This window comes from Grus americana, chromosome 1, assembly GCF_028858705.1.
Source record: "Grus americana isolate bGruAme1 chromosome 1, bGruAme1.mat, whole genome shotgun sequence".
Classification (NCBI taxonomy): Eukaryota; Metazoa; Chordata; class Aves; order Gruiformes; family Gruidae; genus Grus; species Grus americana.
In genome coordinates, this window is record NC_072852.1 from 71,489,992 (window position 1) to 71,507,736 (window position 17,745).

Below are 17,745 nucleotides of genomic sequence, written 5' to 3' on the forward strand. Positions count from 1 at the left end.
GTCTGCTGCTCTGTGCCTCCATGCATGCTGTGGAGCACTTTCATTTTATGCAGGTGCCGCGGCTGCTCTCACCACTACCACGCTATCCGTGCTTCTTTCAGTTGTTTGTGGTGGTTCTTCCCCCTTCCCCCTTACTCTTCAGGTATTTTGGTAGCTGATGGAACAGCCTCATCTTAAAACTAATGGTAACTGACACGTGTCTCCATGTGCCGCTTCTGTTGCTCCTTCGACCCTGTTCACTCTTCTCTCTGCTGGCTTAAATGCACCATGGCTCCCTGCTTCTGTTTTGTCATGGGTATTGTGCTGGAGGAGGCTGTGGATTTGGACATCTGGGGCCAGAGCTGTGCCACCAGCACTGCCTCCTGCCCTGGGAGTGCTGGGCTGCGCTCTCAAGCTGAGCCTATGCTAGAGTGGACGAGATTTGCACTGATGACTCTTGTATTTTGTCTCTTGCTCAAAATCAGAAGGGTTGTGGCAAAAAATAGCCCACAGCGTAGTCTGTGAAGGAAAACAGCATTGTGAGAGGATAATCTGACAGAAAAGATGTATTTTTTTTCTCAGTGATTACAGTGAGGTTAGGATTAAGTGTTGGGATGTTATTGATTTATTTATTCTTTCTACCTTTGGCTTGTCATGTGTCATTAGGCAAACTGCTTAGCCCGTTCCAGTAATGCCATCTGCAAAATGAAATAAGGTTAATATAGGTCATACACTGAAAAGCTCTTGAGTGTAATACATGGTACAGAGTTTTAAAGAAGAAAAATGAGATTTTGGTAAAGAAACATGAAATTTAACAAGCAGATAACAATACAGAGATTCTTTAGGCTTCCTTGTGGTCCCCCTGGTCACTCTTGGGAGGATATCCTGCTGCTTCCTCTTTGGAGAGGAAGAGGAATGGCTGTTCCAGCAGCAGCACGTAATTGTCTGAACTGCTCCTGCACCCTGGCATCTCCCAACACCGCTTCTGCCTGGCAATGCGGGAGGGGACTGGGAGTGTGTTTCCTTCTGTGCTTCAGTGTGGTTTGAAGCCTAGAGCCACCATTGACAGGGATTCTGGCTGTGGCCTTTGAGCCTGGAGCACGTCTATTACTTATCTTCTCTTTCACTATACCAAATAGGGATTGGAAGGAATGCTCTAAAAATAGCAAGAGTCCATGCTATATAGCCGAGCAACAGAAGTTGATATGGCTCTTTACATTGAACCTTCTAAAAAACCAGATTTTAAATGAACACACAAGAAACTAATACTAATTAAATAATAGTATTCTATGGAGACCTGTGGTAGACACTATAATAGTGCATTAGCAAGCTATGCATAATTCAGCAATGCTGAATTCTTTCAGACATCATCTACAGGGCATTTGCATAAGTACAGACTTAATAATTTGTCCCTTCATGTGCATGCGTAAGTCTTCCTAAGGGCATCCTTTGGCCTGCAGAACGCCTGTTACCGGAGGTGGTCTACAAGGGAGGAAGCATCTTTTCTGAGTCTTGAAAACCAACCTGACATGATAGAATGGGTCATTAGGAAGGTTATCTTATTTGTAAACAGATATTAAACATGGAGGCCTATGATCTTTTTTTTTTTTTACCCTCCATGCAGGCACTTTTCCAAAAAGAATTTAAAAAAAACCATGCAGTTCACAAAATACCAAGTTATAAGCTAGCATTTTTCAAAATGGTAGCTTAGACATAGGCGTATGAAAACGTGTAGGCACCTAACGAAGTGGTCTGGCAGTGCAGCCATGTATGATGGGGTTGAAGCTACTTGGTGAGCTACTGCTAAAGTGAGTTGTCACAGCTTCGTGTTCTCTTCTCCTCTTCATCAGCAAAGTTAAGCTAGCAGGGAATGTATTTTATCTTGCCACTTGTGGTGGGTTGAGCCTGGCTAGAGGCCAGGTGCCCACCAGAGCCGCTCTCTCACTCCCCTCATTCACTAGACAGGGGAGAAAAGGCATAACGAAACGCTTGTGGGTCGAGATAAGGACAGGGAGAGATCACTCACTAATTGTTGTCACGAGCAAAACAGACCAAACTTAGAGAGGGAATTCATCTAATTTATTACTAGGCAAAACAGAGTAGAGGAATGAGAAAATAAAATCAACTCTTAAAACACTTCCCCCCACCCCTCCCATCTTCCCGGGCTCAACTTCACTCCTGGCTTCAACCTTCCCCCCCCCTCAGCGGCACAGGGGGACGGGGAATGGGGGTTACGGTCAGTTCAGCACGTTGTTTCTGCTGCTTCTTCATCCTCAGGGGGAGGACTCCTCTCATCGTTCCCCTGCTCCAGCATGGAGTCCCTCTCACGGGGTGCAGACCTTCAGGAGCAAACTGCTCCAGCGTGGGGTCCCCCACAGGGTCACAAGTCCTGCCAGCAAACCTGCCCTGGCATGGGCTCCCCTCTCCACGGGTCCACCGGTCCGGCCAGGAACTTGCTCCAGCGTGGGCTTCCCACGGGCCACAGCCTCCTTCAGGTGCCTCCTCCTGCTCCGGCGTGGGGTCCTCCACGGGCTGCAGGTGGAATCTCTACACCCCCTCATCCTTCCTCCATGGGCTGCAGGGGGACAGCCTGCTTCACCATGGTCTTCACCACGGGCTGCAGGGGGATCTCTGCTCCGGTGCCTGGAGCACCTCCTCCCCCTCCATCTGCACTGACCTTGGTGTCTGCAGAGTTTCTTACATCTTCTCACTCCTCTCTCCCGCTGCAAAAGCTCTCTCTAACTGTTTTTTTTCTTCTTAAATATGTTATCACAGAGGCGCTGATTGGCTTGGCCTTGGCCAGGGACGGGTCCGTCTTGGAGCCGGCTGGCGTTGGCTCTGTCAGACACAGGGGAAGCTTCTAGCAGCTTCTCACAGAAGCCACCCCTGTAGCCCCCCCGCTACCAAAACCTAGCCACACAAACCCAACACACCGCTGGAGTAGGATAAGGACATGTAAGTGGACAATTATGATAACTCAACTGACAAGAATTAACTACTACGTTAGCCTTTTATATCTTGCTCTGCCTTTTATTTTCAGAGGGTTGATAATCTGGTCACCCCTAGTCAGGCTAATTGCGTGTGAATCTTAAGACCCTTATTTTAGATACTCATAAAATAGAAAGATGACTTGCTAATGGGACTTTATGCACATTTGATAATGTACTACTACCTTGCTACTTTGTCAGCACAAACAGCAGAGGCTTTTGCAGGTCCCCTCAGCAGCACACTTCTTTTTGCCACCAGTCCTGGAAGTCTTGGAAGGGTACATGTTCACCCTATGTTGCCACGTATTGTTATATCTGAGTTGCAGCAACCAAGATATATTTGTGCTCATTGCAAGTACTTACAAAGTAGCATGGCATAATTGTCCCTCTGCAAGCATCTCTCTCTAAACTCTTATTTAGAACTGCCAGGCGCATCTTTGTTCTTTATTAAGAGCAAAGCAACAACACAGAATCTGTAGTTATCAGTAGATAATCATTCCCCAAGGGCATTTGAAGCACTTCACAACCAAAAGGTTGTGATTATTCCACGATTGCTATACTGCTTATTATTCCTTATTGCTTAATTATGGAACCAGAGTGTATGTTTCCTGGATGCTGTCATCTAAATAAGATTCTTCAGTTCTCGTGCTCTGCTTCAGTGTTACCTGTACTGGGAAGCTTTGTAGGGTTTCGAGATGATGTGGGGGATAGCAGTAGGGTGGGCCAGTCGTGGCAGCTCTTCCAGCCTTCAGGAGACCAGGGCGTTCAATCCTTGCCCTGCCAAACGCTTGCTGGGAGGCCTTGGGCAAGTCTCTCTGCTTCTGTATACCTCAGCTCTACACCTCTGCTCAGGTACTACCGTAAATAAGGCCGTGTGAGTATCTAGAATAGAAATAATATAGTAGACTTCATCTTGACCTCTAGGTATGGACGCAGGCAGCATGCTATGAAGACACCGATTTTCTTTTTAGCATCTGCACGTTCACATGGCTTATTTTGTGAGAGCAGTGGCTAAGAGTTGTGTGTGTATGGGGGGTAAGAGCACAAGGGAAGAGGGGATTTAATATCTTGAAATACTCTACCTGATTTCACAAGACGTGTGACCGCAGCATTTCTTAGGGTTTATTCAGATTTCCATCTCTGGTTAAAGTACACCGATGCGGTTTGTGCTTGCCGGGCTGTGGTGCTGTAATGTGTCACACGCAGGTGGGTTACTAGGTTGGCAGCAAGCCCACCTGAAACAGGCATGTAACGCTGCTGTGTTTCAAAAAGGCTTTGATGTTTCCACTCTTTACTGATTCAATGGGTCTTACATGACTCACTGCCTTGAAAGGCAATGTACTGTTGTCATTACACATTGGAAAAGAGTAGAAAGTGTGGCCTTTTCCAGGCTCACTGGACCTAGAAATCTACCCTGAAGAACACTTTTTTTTTTTAAGTCTTTGATTTAATGTTTCATTGAACCATGTAACCTACTCTAAGGAAGGGGAAAGCCATCCAGCATGTATTTTAACATTAGCTTTGATTTTTTGAGTGTATACATTCATAGGAAGATGAGAAGATGGGTGGTAAAACTCAGTTTCTAAATCATCACCTAAATTTCCAGGTGAAACTCCTGCTGAAGTCCATTCCTTAGACTTGTTTTTGAAAACTCGAGTGAGAAATAGACTCGGTGAAACTTCCTTATTATTACAAGGTTGGCATAAAGTCTACTTAATGAGGTGCTTTTTACGGCAGTGGTTGATTCTTAAATCCCCCTTTTCATTCCTGAAATCTAAACATTAATAGCACCTTCCATTGTGGCTCGCTCTGCTAGCGCGCATCTTCTATCTTCTTCGAGAGGCTGCATGCAATCCTGCTAGCAAGCTCTTGTGTCATAAATAGAATTTGTTCAGGAAATAAAAATGTATTGTTTTCATTGTTAGAGGATGCTACTAAATTGGCTGTATGTTTGTCTAATAATCACATCTAAAGCTGATTATTGTGGTAATAGCCTTAAGATATTATTTAAAAATAAATATATAAATGCACTACTTTTGAACTAATACTAGTTTTTAATCTCTTCTTGTTTCTATGAAGTCTGAATGAGATTTTCAAAATTGAATAATAATTTGATCCGTTAATCTTTTGAAGCTAGTAATTTTATTTTCCCCTCTTTGCAGTCTCTGAGGCTCGCAAATGAATAGAGCTTCATTACTGGAGTCTGCATTTAATAACCATTATCCATTATCTTGTAATTAAGACTCCCTGTAACGAATCATGAGGACAATGCAAAAATACATAGTACATTTCTTTAATGAACTGGAAAATGTTCATCTTGTTCTATTTAGTAATGAGTTGCTGAATAGTCGTTAAATCCACTGGAGAATAGAGCTAGATGGATTTTGAAGACTATCTTGAGTTTGTGGTTAATCTATTAGAATTAAAATTTCATCTTCTATTTTTATCAACAGCTGATTAGAAGTCATTCTGTTTGACCAAATTGATTAGAAGACCATATACAAGGGCAGCTGTTGTTTAATGAAAGTTTTTAATGAAACTGTACCATAGAGACTTGTAATTATAAGTCTTATAAAAGCTTTGACTTACCTTATACTAGAAAAAATGAAAAGTATTGCACTGAAGGACTTTAAGTGCTACATTTCAAAAGGGAAATTAAAAATATAATTTGGCGATGTTGAAGTTTCACTTCCACTGTAACTTGTTTTAATGTGACTATCAGATGTCCGTAGTGTCTCTCTGGAAGGGAGTAGCTCTGAAATGTGTAACTCAATTGTCTCTCCTATGTGCTCCGTTCTTTGCAAAGCTCAATCGACTATTAATTGCCTCTTTTGCACATTGCACTTTCTCTGGAGTTAGAACTTTTTTCACAAATAACTGTTTCTCTTTAGAATGGGAATAGTCATAGGAGGGTGCAATTTAATCACCAATGGGCCGAGTTACTGCCTAGACAGGAAGCCTACAGAGAAAACCATGGTCTTACAAGACACAATGTTAGCGATACACTTCCATTATGTTTAAATCACAGGATGCAGAAACACGACTGGCTTTGTCTTAACTTCCCATCAGGCTGAGACCTAGCTGTGTGCCGGTCAGCTGTGTCATTGGGAAGATGGGTCTCAGGACTGTGCCGCAGCACACCGTCAAAATGTAGTCTAGGCAACTCTTTAGTTTGAGCCAGGAGTGAACCTTTCCTTGCTTACTCTAGGGGATGTTGTAGAGGCATCATCATTCAAATAAGAGACAAAATGGACCCTAAGCCAAATTTGAAGTGGAAGCAGATGCAGTTCCAATTGACTTAAGTGGATGATGCACTACTACATGATGTTTGAATTAGCCCTCCTCTTCTCCCGATTACTTTTGATAATTAATGATCCCACAGTACACCTTTTCTAAGAAGTAGGTTCCCAGGGATGAAGGGCGCCCTAATGCAATTAAAGAAGTTTTATCATTGTATTGTGTCAATGCAGGATCATACTCTGCAAGGCAATTTTTGTGGTTAGTTTCTTAGCTTTTTGTTATATTGTGCTGCAGGATTCGTTTTAAGCCAACCCAGAACAGCAAGAATGCACAAGAACACTACATAAGTATGCAGGACAGGCAGTGGAGAATATTGTTCACAAGTGAAAAACCAAAAAAAATAAGCCAAGGCTAACTCTCCTTTTTCAAATAACACGGATGTTTTGACCTCGTTAATGCATTGCATCAGACCATGGCTTTAAGTATAGTAATTTGCAATGTTGCAATTGCAAAATACATAAGAAGGGAGTTTTCCCCCTGTTTACAGTATTGCACAGCTGGTTTTGTAAATACAGATAGGATTTTTTTTCTTTCACTTTAAACAGCTGCAGGAGATACATTACTAGACTGTCAAATAAACACTAAATAGATGCAAAGTTAAATTAAAAAAAAACTGATGAAAATTGTTTCTATTCAGAAAGATCCTTGTGGAAATACTAAAATGTTGATTTATATGCAAAATTTGTTTGGAGGAAGTAATTTCCATTGTTGCGGTTAGTCAGACACATTCCTATTAATGTATATATACACATATATTGAGTGTCCATACAGGAACATAGAATCGTAGAATGGTTTGGGTTGGAAGGGACCTTAAAGACCATCTAGTTCCAACCCCCCTGCCACCGGCTTGGACACCCTCCACTAGACCAGGTCGCCCAAAGCCCCATCCAACCTGGCCTTGAACACTTCCAGGGATGGGGCATTCACAGCTTCTCTGGGCAAACCTGTTCCAGTGCCTCACCACCCTCACAGTAAAGAATTTCTTTCTAACATCTAATCTAAATCGACCCTCCTTCAGCTTAAACCCATTACCCCTTGTCCTGTCACTACACTCCCTGATAAACAGTCCCTCTCCAGCTTTCCTGCAGGCCCCTTCAGGTACTGGAAAGCTGCAATTAGATCTCCCCAAAGCCTTCTTTTCTCCAGGCTGACCAATCCCATCTCTCTCAGCCTGTCCTCATAGGAGAGGTGCTCTCCAGCCCTCTGATCAGCTTTGTGGCCCTCCTCTGGACTCTCTCCAACAGCTTGATGTCTCTCCTGTACTGGGGCCCCCAGAGCTGGACACAGTACTCCAGGTGGGGTCTCACAAGAGCAGAGTAGAGGGGCAGGATCCCCTCCCTCGACCTGCTGGTCACGCCTCTTTTGATGCAGCCCAGGACACGGTTGGCTTTCTGGGCTGCAAGCGCACACTGCTGGCTCATACTGAGCTTCTCATCAATCAATACCCCCAAGTCCTTCTCCTCAGGGCTGCTTTTGATCCATTCCTCGCCCAGCCTATAGTCGTGCTTGGGGCTGGGCTGACCCATGTGCAGGACCTTGCACTTGGCCTTGTTGAACTTCATGCGGTTCACAGGGGCCCACCTCTCCAGCCTGTCAAGGTCCCTCTGGATGGCATCCCTCCCCTCCAGCATGTTGACCCCACCACACAGCTTGGTGTCATTGGCAAACTTGCTGAGGGTGCACTCGATCCCACTGTCCATGTCGCCGACAAAGATGTTAAACAGTGCCGGTCCCAGTACCGACCCCTGAGGAACACCACTCGTCACCGTTCTCCACTTGGACATGTATTATATTGGACTGTCCTGAATGGGTTGTTAGTCTGATAGATAGCTAGAGCAAAGAATTAAGAGCTGGGATGTTCATTTAGCTGCTGAAATGTCTGACTTGCTCTGAAACCAGGTGGGTATCATCCTCCTGCTCTGTCCTTGACCAGAGCAAGATTAGCATTGACGCCACAGGGACGTACGTATAAAGGTATGCTTCATAATTGCTGTCAAGGATGAGGACATCTTTGGAGAGTGTGAGCTGTGTATGTGCAGAGTGACTCTTGTTCTAAAACTACCATAAAGCTATTTACTTCATTTCAGGTTCTGATTTTATAAAGACATCTACAGGAAAGGAGGTGGAAAACGCGACCTTTCCAGTTGGAGTAGTCATGATGCGAGCCATTAAAGAATTCTACTGGCAAACTGGCAACAAGGTAATTCTCACTACCTTTATAAAAATTAACCACAGGGTCACCCGGAAGGAAATAAGACTGTAATAGTTTCAAAATGTAGAGCATATAAATCCATGTACATTAACTTACTTAGTGGCTATTTGAACAACAAGCAATGGGACTTCCCTCTTGTATTTCTCATTTGATTTGCTAATATTTGTATTCTTAAAAAAAAAGAAAAAAAGAAAAAAAAGCAGCACTTCTGGCTTTCCTTCCTTGAATAACTGTCACTTCATTCTCTAAAAGCTCATGCCCTCTTGCTGCATCCCCTGCTGCATTTGGGTTTGAGTTTTGTTTCACCATTGAAGTATTTAAATGGTCACCTCCATTAATAACAGGGCAAATCTCAAGCTGATGGTGATTGGCATACTCCCATAAACCTCAGTGGAGCTATACAAATTTATAGCCATCAAGAGACTGTCCAGTGTACACAACTGTATTTTCTGACATTGTTCTGGCAACCCAAGGGATAAACTCAGCTCTTTCCTCCCTTGCCAGAGGGGCTCTCCAAGGGGACAAGAAGGCAGATTCAGTTGGCTCCTGTTGTGAGGGGGAGAGAGAGGGGGACAGGGACCAGAAGACATTATGTCCTGTTACACAACATTTATCCATCAGGTCACTGTCAAGTGAGGTCATGGAGGCAAGGAGCAGGGGGGGAGTGTACAGCACAGCCATAGATGTGCCTGCATCCTTGGGCTGAAGCAGTGAGAAAGGAGGAGGTTATCCAGGAAGGCTTAAGCCACCTCTCACCTCCTTTATCCCCAGGCAAGTGGGGGCTCCCAGTTAGATCTGGTGCTGGTGTTCAGCAGTGGGCTTTGTCCTCACCTGCAGCCTCAGGGAAGGAAACCGTATCTGTAGCTAAGACCCCCTCCCCATTTCTGGGTCACCCTCCTGTCCTCTCCAGCTCACCCTTCTGTACCTTCTGCAGGTGGCCTTTCGAGGTATCATGCTAGGGCAGTGGGATAGGGGCTGAGATGGCTTCAGGGGCTGTTGGAGCTCAGGGAGTGCATTGACACTGGGTTAGATGTGTGTCCATCTGCTCTCTGTAGTTGTCCAGATGAAGCCAGCATGGATCCCTGGGCTGTCCTTACTCCTCCCTTCCCCAGCCTGCATCTCTCTCTGCCACGCAATAATTCGAGCAGCTCCGAAAGTCTTGCTTCTGCGGCAGCATCGTCACTGCTGCCAACCTGCGGCAGATCCCTGGGGCTGGGTGACTCACCTCTGCACCGGTGCTGCTCACAGGAGCTATGTGCCAGAGGTTGGGCTCTGCTGCATTAACACAGCTTTGTACCTATAATTGGATATAAACGTTGAATTCACCTTTTGCTTTAAAAGGATGCATTCATGGTATAAAATGTGTTATTAAGAATGAGTGCTTATGTCTGTGTGCATGTGTGTGTCAGTGAATTAGATGTAAACTGACTTTATGTGCTTTTATTAACCGAAGACAATATTATCAGTGACAAGAGATTTCTAAATGGTTTCTTTAACAAACTAATTTTGCTGCTGTAGGGATGCTTTCTAGCAAGGCGTTGGCTGGGAAAAACAGGTTAATACAGAAATTAAACTTCTTCGAGGAAAGGAACAAGTTGCAGAGTAACATTTATTGAATGATAAGCTGCAGTGGTGATATGAAAAGTGTGCAATATAATGGGAAATAATCTTTTCCTGTCATTATTGAAGGACATACATAAATTGGTTTTTCTGTTGGGAAAACCCCCAATCCAGAAAAACTTATTACTTTTAATAATATAAGGTGAGGAGAAAATTCTTGAGGAGATGAACTTATTAAGCAAAATAATGAAATGCTGTGAAACAGCAGGAAAGTGGTAGCTGGACTTTGTACTGCTCTTGAATTAAATTCCAACCCCCCTTCCTTTTTGCGTTTTTATGGCAGTCAGATGTGCCGTTTGGAAAGCTGGTAAATGGAGGAGAGGACAGGCTTGTCTTTGTCAGCTTTTCTGCAAAGAAAGGAGCTTTCAGAATTTGCTAAAAGGGGAAGGAATTGTGCGTGGTGTTTTTAATTCTCTTATTAACTCTATTTTACTTAGTTTTGCCACAGATTATCTCAAAGAGCTGTAATATTTCTAGGAAGAAATCTAAATTCGAATTTCATTAGAATTTCTCTTCCTGAGGGAAAATACATACCCACTATTTTAATTTATTGTCTAGAAGATGCTTTTCCAGTTGCTGTGGTTTAAATTCCTTTTAGAAATCTAATGTTAACAGATGTATGCATACATTCATGCATCCATCCATCCGCCCATCCACAAAAACACTCTTCATGTTTTGGATTTATCAAGTTTTTGTTGTTATTGTTCTTTATAATCTTATTGGAAATATGCTGTTATCATAATGCTTCAGTGTGAGAGAAGGTTTTATTCTGTGTTTGTTTGTCCTGAAATCACTATAAAAAAAAAAAAATTACCAAACCCATTTAAAAACAGATACTTTTTGATTCCACTATTATATCCATAAGGTACAAAGAAATCCTCAATGCAGTGAGGTTTCAGGAATGTATATACAGAAATCAGAATGATAATTCTTGCAGAAGGCAGCTGACAGAAAGGAGTACCCAAGGTAAAGGTTTATGGCAGAGGGAAATGTAGAAAGAATCACTGTGTGCTACTGTACAGATTGTTCAGATTTTTATTTTTTTTTTAATGCAGAAACAATTTTTCCTAATTCTCCTTGTTTTTCAGGAGTTTAGTAAGCTGCTGCAGGCCAACATTTTGGCTAATGGAGGTGACAAAATTTTTGATGAGGGATTTGATAGCTGCGTGTCACAAGCTCTGTCTCAGGATGAGATGCGTTTAAATGGCATGTAACCAAAAGACTGGCATTGGGGGTGCACGCCAAGTCCCCCTCAGTGGTGGCTCTGCACAGCAGGTTGATCGTGGGATTCAAGACATGCTTTACCTCAAAGACGGGTTTTTCTTCATGTGTGTGCCTCTACATACGTGACAGTTCACCCGACCGAATGTGACACGTATCTCACGCCAAGTGACTGAAAGCATATCCAGCATGTGTTGGGAGAGAAGTTTTGCAGTTTCTCCGAAGCACTAAATTTTCAATTTTTGGTAAAGACAGACCTAATTCAATTCCCCTCTGGAAAATTTTAGTGAAAATTAAACCTCTGATAGGTTCGAATGTACAGCCCAATCACATGTCACTGTGGCGCACAGGCTTTTTATAAAGTACAACCGTCTCTCACTGCTCTCCGTGTGAGTCGGCTGCCTCACGTGCTTTATTTCAGCATCTTTAGTGTTATGTTATTGCATGCATATTTGTTGTCACATATTTGGAATTAGATTGTGACACGGGCAGTAGGTGATGTGCAGATATCCCAGGTCCTGCCTAAATCCCTTGGCCTAATATGTACTATAGGCACGGTACTCCCATTAGACCTCAAACCCAGCTCCTGAGAAGGCGCCCTGGAGTCAAAAGTATTGCTCCCTCAGTCGCTGTCCCTCAGGATGAAAATGTTACCTTTTGCAGTGATGGCTGGGGCTTGATAGCTCTCAGCACTAGTCCAGAGCTTATTCTGTTTGCAGTCAGACACTTACCGAGTAGAGTTGTTACATGCACCACAGGCACTTTGAGACTGCAGGTGTACAAATGCTGATTGCTCTTCTGGGCTTGCTGATGAGTGAAAATATGTATTGCACTTCTTTTTTTCTATATGAAGGTTGGATTTAAACCTGCTGGGGGCATTCGGACGGCAAAAGAAGCTATTACTTGGCTTATGCTGGTGAAGGATGAACTGGGCGTGGAATGGCTAACACCAGAGCTCTTTCGCCTGGGTGCCAGTAGTTTGCTGGAAGACATTGAAAAACAGGTTAGATGTTAACGGTTTTCAGCTTGGTGGAGAGAAAAAGTAATCTTTCTAAATGTGCTGGCTTACTGTTTTTGAAAAATATGTTTTTTGGTGCTGTTTAAAAGATAATAGAACATACATCTAATTCATTATTAACGACAGGTTCACTTCCAGCCCGGTATTTCTTTAAATTTGGCCTGTCGTTGCAGACATCTGGGACTCTCATATTCCAGCAGCTGGCAATTGCCTGGGCCAGGTTTGCATCGCAGTGAGCAAAGAGGCTCAGTTTGTACATATGTGGAATCTTTTGCCAATGCACGGTAGTGCACTCCCCTGTGCTCCTAGCTGTTGCCAGTTCAGCTGACCCTCAGAATATCTCACAGATCCTTTGTGTCACAGTGCCACAACTGTTCACAATACATTTCCATGCTGTGGAGAAAGTCACATCTCATCCTACATATGGTAATGCTGATAGAGAAGTTTTTACATATTGATTATTTTCTGGGGAAGAAAAGCAATTGCCTCCTACAAAGCCTCAGTCTAATTGCTTTTATTTTTGTGCAGGCTGGTCACTGTGTTTCCTGGCAGACAAATAGTGTGTGCGGTGCGGTGGCAATGTGTAGTTCCCAGTGGGAAGAAGGGTTCTGACCTGTCTACCCATGACCTACCTCACTGGTGCAGGGTATCATCCCTGAAGGATGCAGCATAGTTGAGAACAGTGTAGTGTCATAGGAACTACTAAACCCTTAGGGCTGCTGAACTTCACTCCCATGTGCATTAAACCCAGGAGATGACATGATATTAGCTTTAACCAAGAAAAAAGTTTGAGAGTCCTTGTGCTGTTGCTGCTGGTGAGAGAACATGAGATGTAGGGGATTTGGGAGACAAAAAAAAGTCTGACTGTTCCTTTTCCCCACCTTTCCTAGCAGCTGAAATACTGACATATCTTAAGAAATATAGAACAGCTGATAGATGGGAGGTGAGCATTCATGACTGTTGAAAACCCCTGGCTCGCTCCTGCAATGAGAATACTGGCCTGCTTCATTCCCAGACTGCCTCTGCCTCACTCTTCATCTAAAATCATGTCCCCGATTATGAGAAAGCAGCATGAGCTTTCTTGTTGCCACTGGCATCGTTGCTGAGTCTTACAACACAGCCTGTGATTGTGTCGTGTGATTTGTTGATTTCTTAAGCGTGGCATCCTTTTATCTGCCAGGGATTGCACAAATGCCCCAGTCATGACCAAAGCTCTGCTATACTGTGCCATCTAAAAACATGTAAGATAAAATGTCCCAATCATTATATTCAATAAAACAAACAGGTATTTAAAAAAACAAACAAACATAGAAAATGAGGACAACAGTCCCTCACCCCCAGGACAGTACAGTTAAAAGAACAGTTTGAAATGAGCCATGTAAAAGCATAAGCAATTTTGGATACTTTATCACAAAATAATACTGAAATCATCAAAATCAGATTACAGTGAGAGAAAAGCATTGTCTTCTACCTGGCTATTTTTGAAAACGTAGTAAAAGCAACAAGAGTCTTTGCTTTTTTCTTTTTTCCCAAGCAAAGCAGCAAGAGCCCTTAGTTCAGATCCTATAAACAAATATATAAAGGTATATTACATCATATTTTATGCATGCACACACAAACAAATATCCGTCATCTTCATCTGGCATGCCTTTGATTTGTTACTTCCTTGACACGTTCAGATTTAGTCATACAAAAATTTTCTTTTTTCTTGCAGATTTTCTACCATGTGACTGGCTCTCATGCACTTCAGCATGACCTGGCAATGGCTTAGACACAAAATCAACTCAGGATTATTTTTACAAAAGAGGTCTTTAAGCTAGCAGCATTCAGAAGTCTTCTGACAACCAAGTGCATATGGTAGAATTAAAGGCCTAATTCTCCCTTCTTCATATTTTATAGTATTTAAAAATATGCTTGAGTCTGCTGGTTGCCCTTGATCCAAAAGCAGAAAAAATGGTAATTCTGAAATAGTTAAATAGTTAATACTTACAGATTTGCAAAGTTAATCTTGCAAAGTCTTCCTCAGACTAGCCTGAAAAGCTTATTAATGGCAACACTGAAATACTATGAAAAAGATTTAGGTGGCCTGGTAACATTTTGCAGGCGCAGAATATGAAATATCTATGGAATGTTACAGATTGCTAATTAAGAGCTACAGATCTTGGAATAGCTCTCCATTCACCTCAGACAAAATCTTCTGCCACAGATGTGTTGCACTATTAATTGTTATGTTGATTCAGTTTCAAGCATTGTAACCTGAGAAAATGAAACTTGGCTATTACTTTCTTTTATAAAATGTCTCTGTAGCAAAAAACGCCTTTTTTTTTTTTATTTTTTTCCCCAAACTTGGGCACAGACATCCATATTTAGACCCTTGAATAAAGGTGGCTTGATTTCTAGAACAGCTGAGTATCCACAGTTGCTCCTGAAGTTAATGGGAGCTCTGGGTGATCAGAACAACTGAAAATCAAGCAGCCTCTATATAGGTGCCTAACTATGCATTCAAGGGCCTATTTTTAGGCATTTCACTCTTAAAATTTTAGTCTAACTTGCTTAGAAGCTCCCATTCCTGTCTCCTGTCATTTTAAAACACATTCATGCAAATCTTTCCATTTTAATGTAGGGGGGTTTGACTGTCAGTTTGCAGGTGTCACTGCTATGCTGGCTGAACTTCGACTTTCCCCTTTTGAAAGCAGTTCTTTAATTTAAAAGGTGATTTGAATTGTGTCCTATATGGGGTTTACAGCTTTAATGTAAAAAGTACTTTTCTCAGAGCACATTAAGAATAATACCAAAATCATCAACACCTTTTGAATATCAGACTGGAGCTAGTAGATTCATTATTTCAGAACTGCATTCTGCTCACTAACCAGAGTTGTACTAAAAACTTAATTATCTTATCATCATGACTAGTCTCACTGACTTAAGTAGGTCTCATCAGGGAAGTAAGAGGAGGAGGATTTTGCTGTAAATCAAGCTACAAGGCACATTTATTACAGAGAGATCTGTGCTTCATAAAGATAATAACTCAGTTATTTATCTGGTTATACCACCTGAATCACTAGTGGTCTACAAAACACCTTGGACAGATAGAAAAGCTGAATAGGGGAAAAAAATAGTATCAGAGAAACAACAGAAAGCAAAATCCTATATGCAGTGCTCAGTACTAAAAATAGGCCTTAATTTCCCAGGAAGTAGTCCAGCCTTTTTCTGGTTTAGGCTTCAACACAGAAAATGAGACTGAGTTGTGACTGTATTTTCACACGTTTGTTTTCCTGGAAAGTGGCGGGTTTTGCCACGGGTTTTCCTTCTGATTTCACTGCTGGTTTCTTGAAGGAAAGATCCAGTGCCTGATTGTGTATTTAGAGGAAAATTCTGCTGCTGAGCTTTCAGAAACACAGAGCCCATTACGTGAAGTCAGCTCCCACCAGGTGCTTGCCAGGCTGACCCTCTGCCATTCCCTTCCAGCAACCACACACTGGATTTTGCTCTATCCACATAATTGTTAGAGTGTATTTCAATACTTTCATAACAGAAAGATTCACCTCACTTGCAAAGTATACCTTTTTTGTTGGTGGTGTTCTTTTGGACATTTAGGGTGAAGACAGAAGCTATTTTTTTGGAGATGCTTTAGGTTCTAGGTGAAGGACTCTGTGTATTTCCTTAAAATTAATGAAGGTCCAACTTTGCCACCTAACTATTCAACGTGAATACCTCTGAGAACAACCTCACTGTTTCCACGGGAGCTACGGGTCGATTAATGACCTTGCCAGGAGGAATTGTTTATATTTCTGTTGATGCCCCCCCTTCCTTTTGACGTGCACGTGGGCTGCTGCTGGTTACTTTGCTTCAGAGGGAGCAGGCTTCATTTGTGGAGGGAGAAGTTTGGCTTCCTGAAAAGTCGAAGATAGCCGCTTCCCTTTTCCATGAACATTACAAACACACCCATGTGAAATTCTGTGCAACTCCAAGCCAACTGGTGTTTTGGGATAAGCTTGATTGGAAAGTAATTTAAACATTTTTTTCTGTTGAATCCTGTAAATTTTTTTTGGGGGGGGGGGAGGGGCGGAAGAAAAAATTTAAAAGGTACAGAATCTGTAAACACATTCAAATAAAGATGATTCTGGTTTTGAGGTGGTTTTTTTCAAGGAATATGCAGAAGGCTCAGTGTTACAGAGTGATTGGTTGTCTTTGTTAGCTTCTCTGTGACTGAAGTGAGTTGTACTCGTCTGTGGTTGTGGACCCCCATGTGGAGCCTCATCTCTCACTTCTCCTACAGAAGCTGCTGCTACCAGACAGGTATTGGTCTGTTGACAGCCCTAGGTGATGCGAGGGGATGAACCTGGGCCGGGGGTCCCATCAGGAGCAGGAGGGGAGCGGGCTGGAGACATATGACAAGGCATGTCCAGGAGACAGCTACCAGCAGCGCAGGTCTGAGGTGCATCCCAGAGGCAGGGCTGGAGACCGGCACTCCTGCAGCATAGCTCAGGGAGGCGCTGAGTGCCGTGGGCTGAGCTGAAGGGGGGCTTCTGGACCCCTGCTGTGGGTGGGAGGAGGCTGGGCAGGGCCGGAAGCATCACTGGGTTGATTCCAGTACTGAGCCCCTGAGAGCGCCAAGCACGAGGACGCAGCGACCCACATGCGGTTTGAGCTCAGGCTGGAGGCTGGCATGGCAGGACCTACACCCCCAGCCACTGGAAGGGCACAGTGTTGCTCTCCCAGGCTTGCTGCCCTTCGCCCTGACCGGCACTTCCACTGCCCTCTCGTCCATCTGTCCCATTGCTGATGACCGTTTGCTGCCATTTAGTTCCCGTGGTCAGGGGGCAGTTGAGATTTACTGAGGCTGCTGCAGCTGGTCGTCGCTCCTGCAGACAGCACGTGAAAAGCGATGGGGACCTGAACTCAGTCGGGAACCAGGGAGGGAGCAGCAGGGAGGGAAAAGTTCAGATTTTGCGCTGTGCTTCAGGCCATTAGAAAAGGAACAGGCAATTATGCGCTCCCATCTAAATATATTTCAGCGTATAACATATGTTTTGTGCAAGTCAGTCTTGTATACTAATTTATTATTTTTATAGCACTTATTCATTTAGTATTTTAAATAGCTTCATTTTGTAGACCACATTACTTTGCAAAGAAGAGAATAAATTCAAGAAGAAAGTCAAGTAGAAACTGCAAATCTGGAAGATTCTGCATCAGCTTATTTACAAGAAGAGGGAATTGGGAGAGAGGGTAAGCTTTTTCTGGTGTGTAGGAAACAAGATATTAAATAGTAATTATATGTGAAGTGTACATATCAGCTGGGGCAAGTAATACTTTGATAACTTTATTTCATCAGTCCTATAAGTTCATTCTTTCATTTCCTTTGTGAAGCAGGGAACATACATTATATACCATAGCACACGCTACTG

General features: G+C 43.1%; 1 protein-coding gene across 2 annotated transcripts in view; it reads left to right on the forward strand.

The window, feature by feature from the left end:
• The window catches only part of DERA (deoxyribose-phosphate aldolase), a 58,909-nt gene extending 42,439 nt beyond the window's left edge, over positions 1-16,470 (forward strand). For both annotated transcript variants that reach the window (XM_054812978.1, XM_054812977.1), the window contains 3 exons: positions 8,354-8,466; positions 12,173-12,322; positions 14,052-16,470. In XM_054812978.1, the coding sequence (XP_054668953.1) occupies positions 8,354-8,466; positions 12,173-12,322; positions 14,052-14,108 (320 nt within the window). In that variant the 3' untranslated portion in view covers positions 14,109-16,470. The remainder of the gene's footprint in view (positions 1-8,353; positions 8,467-12,172; positions 12,323-14,051) is intronic.
• Positions 16,471-17,745: the final 1,275 nt, after the last annotated feature.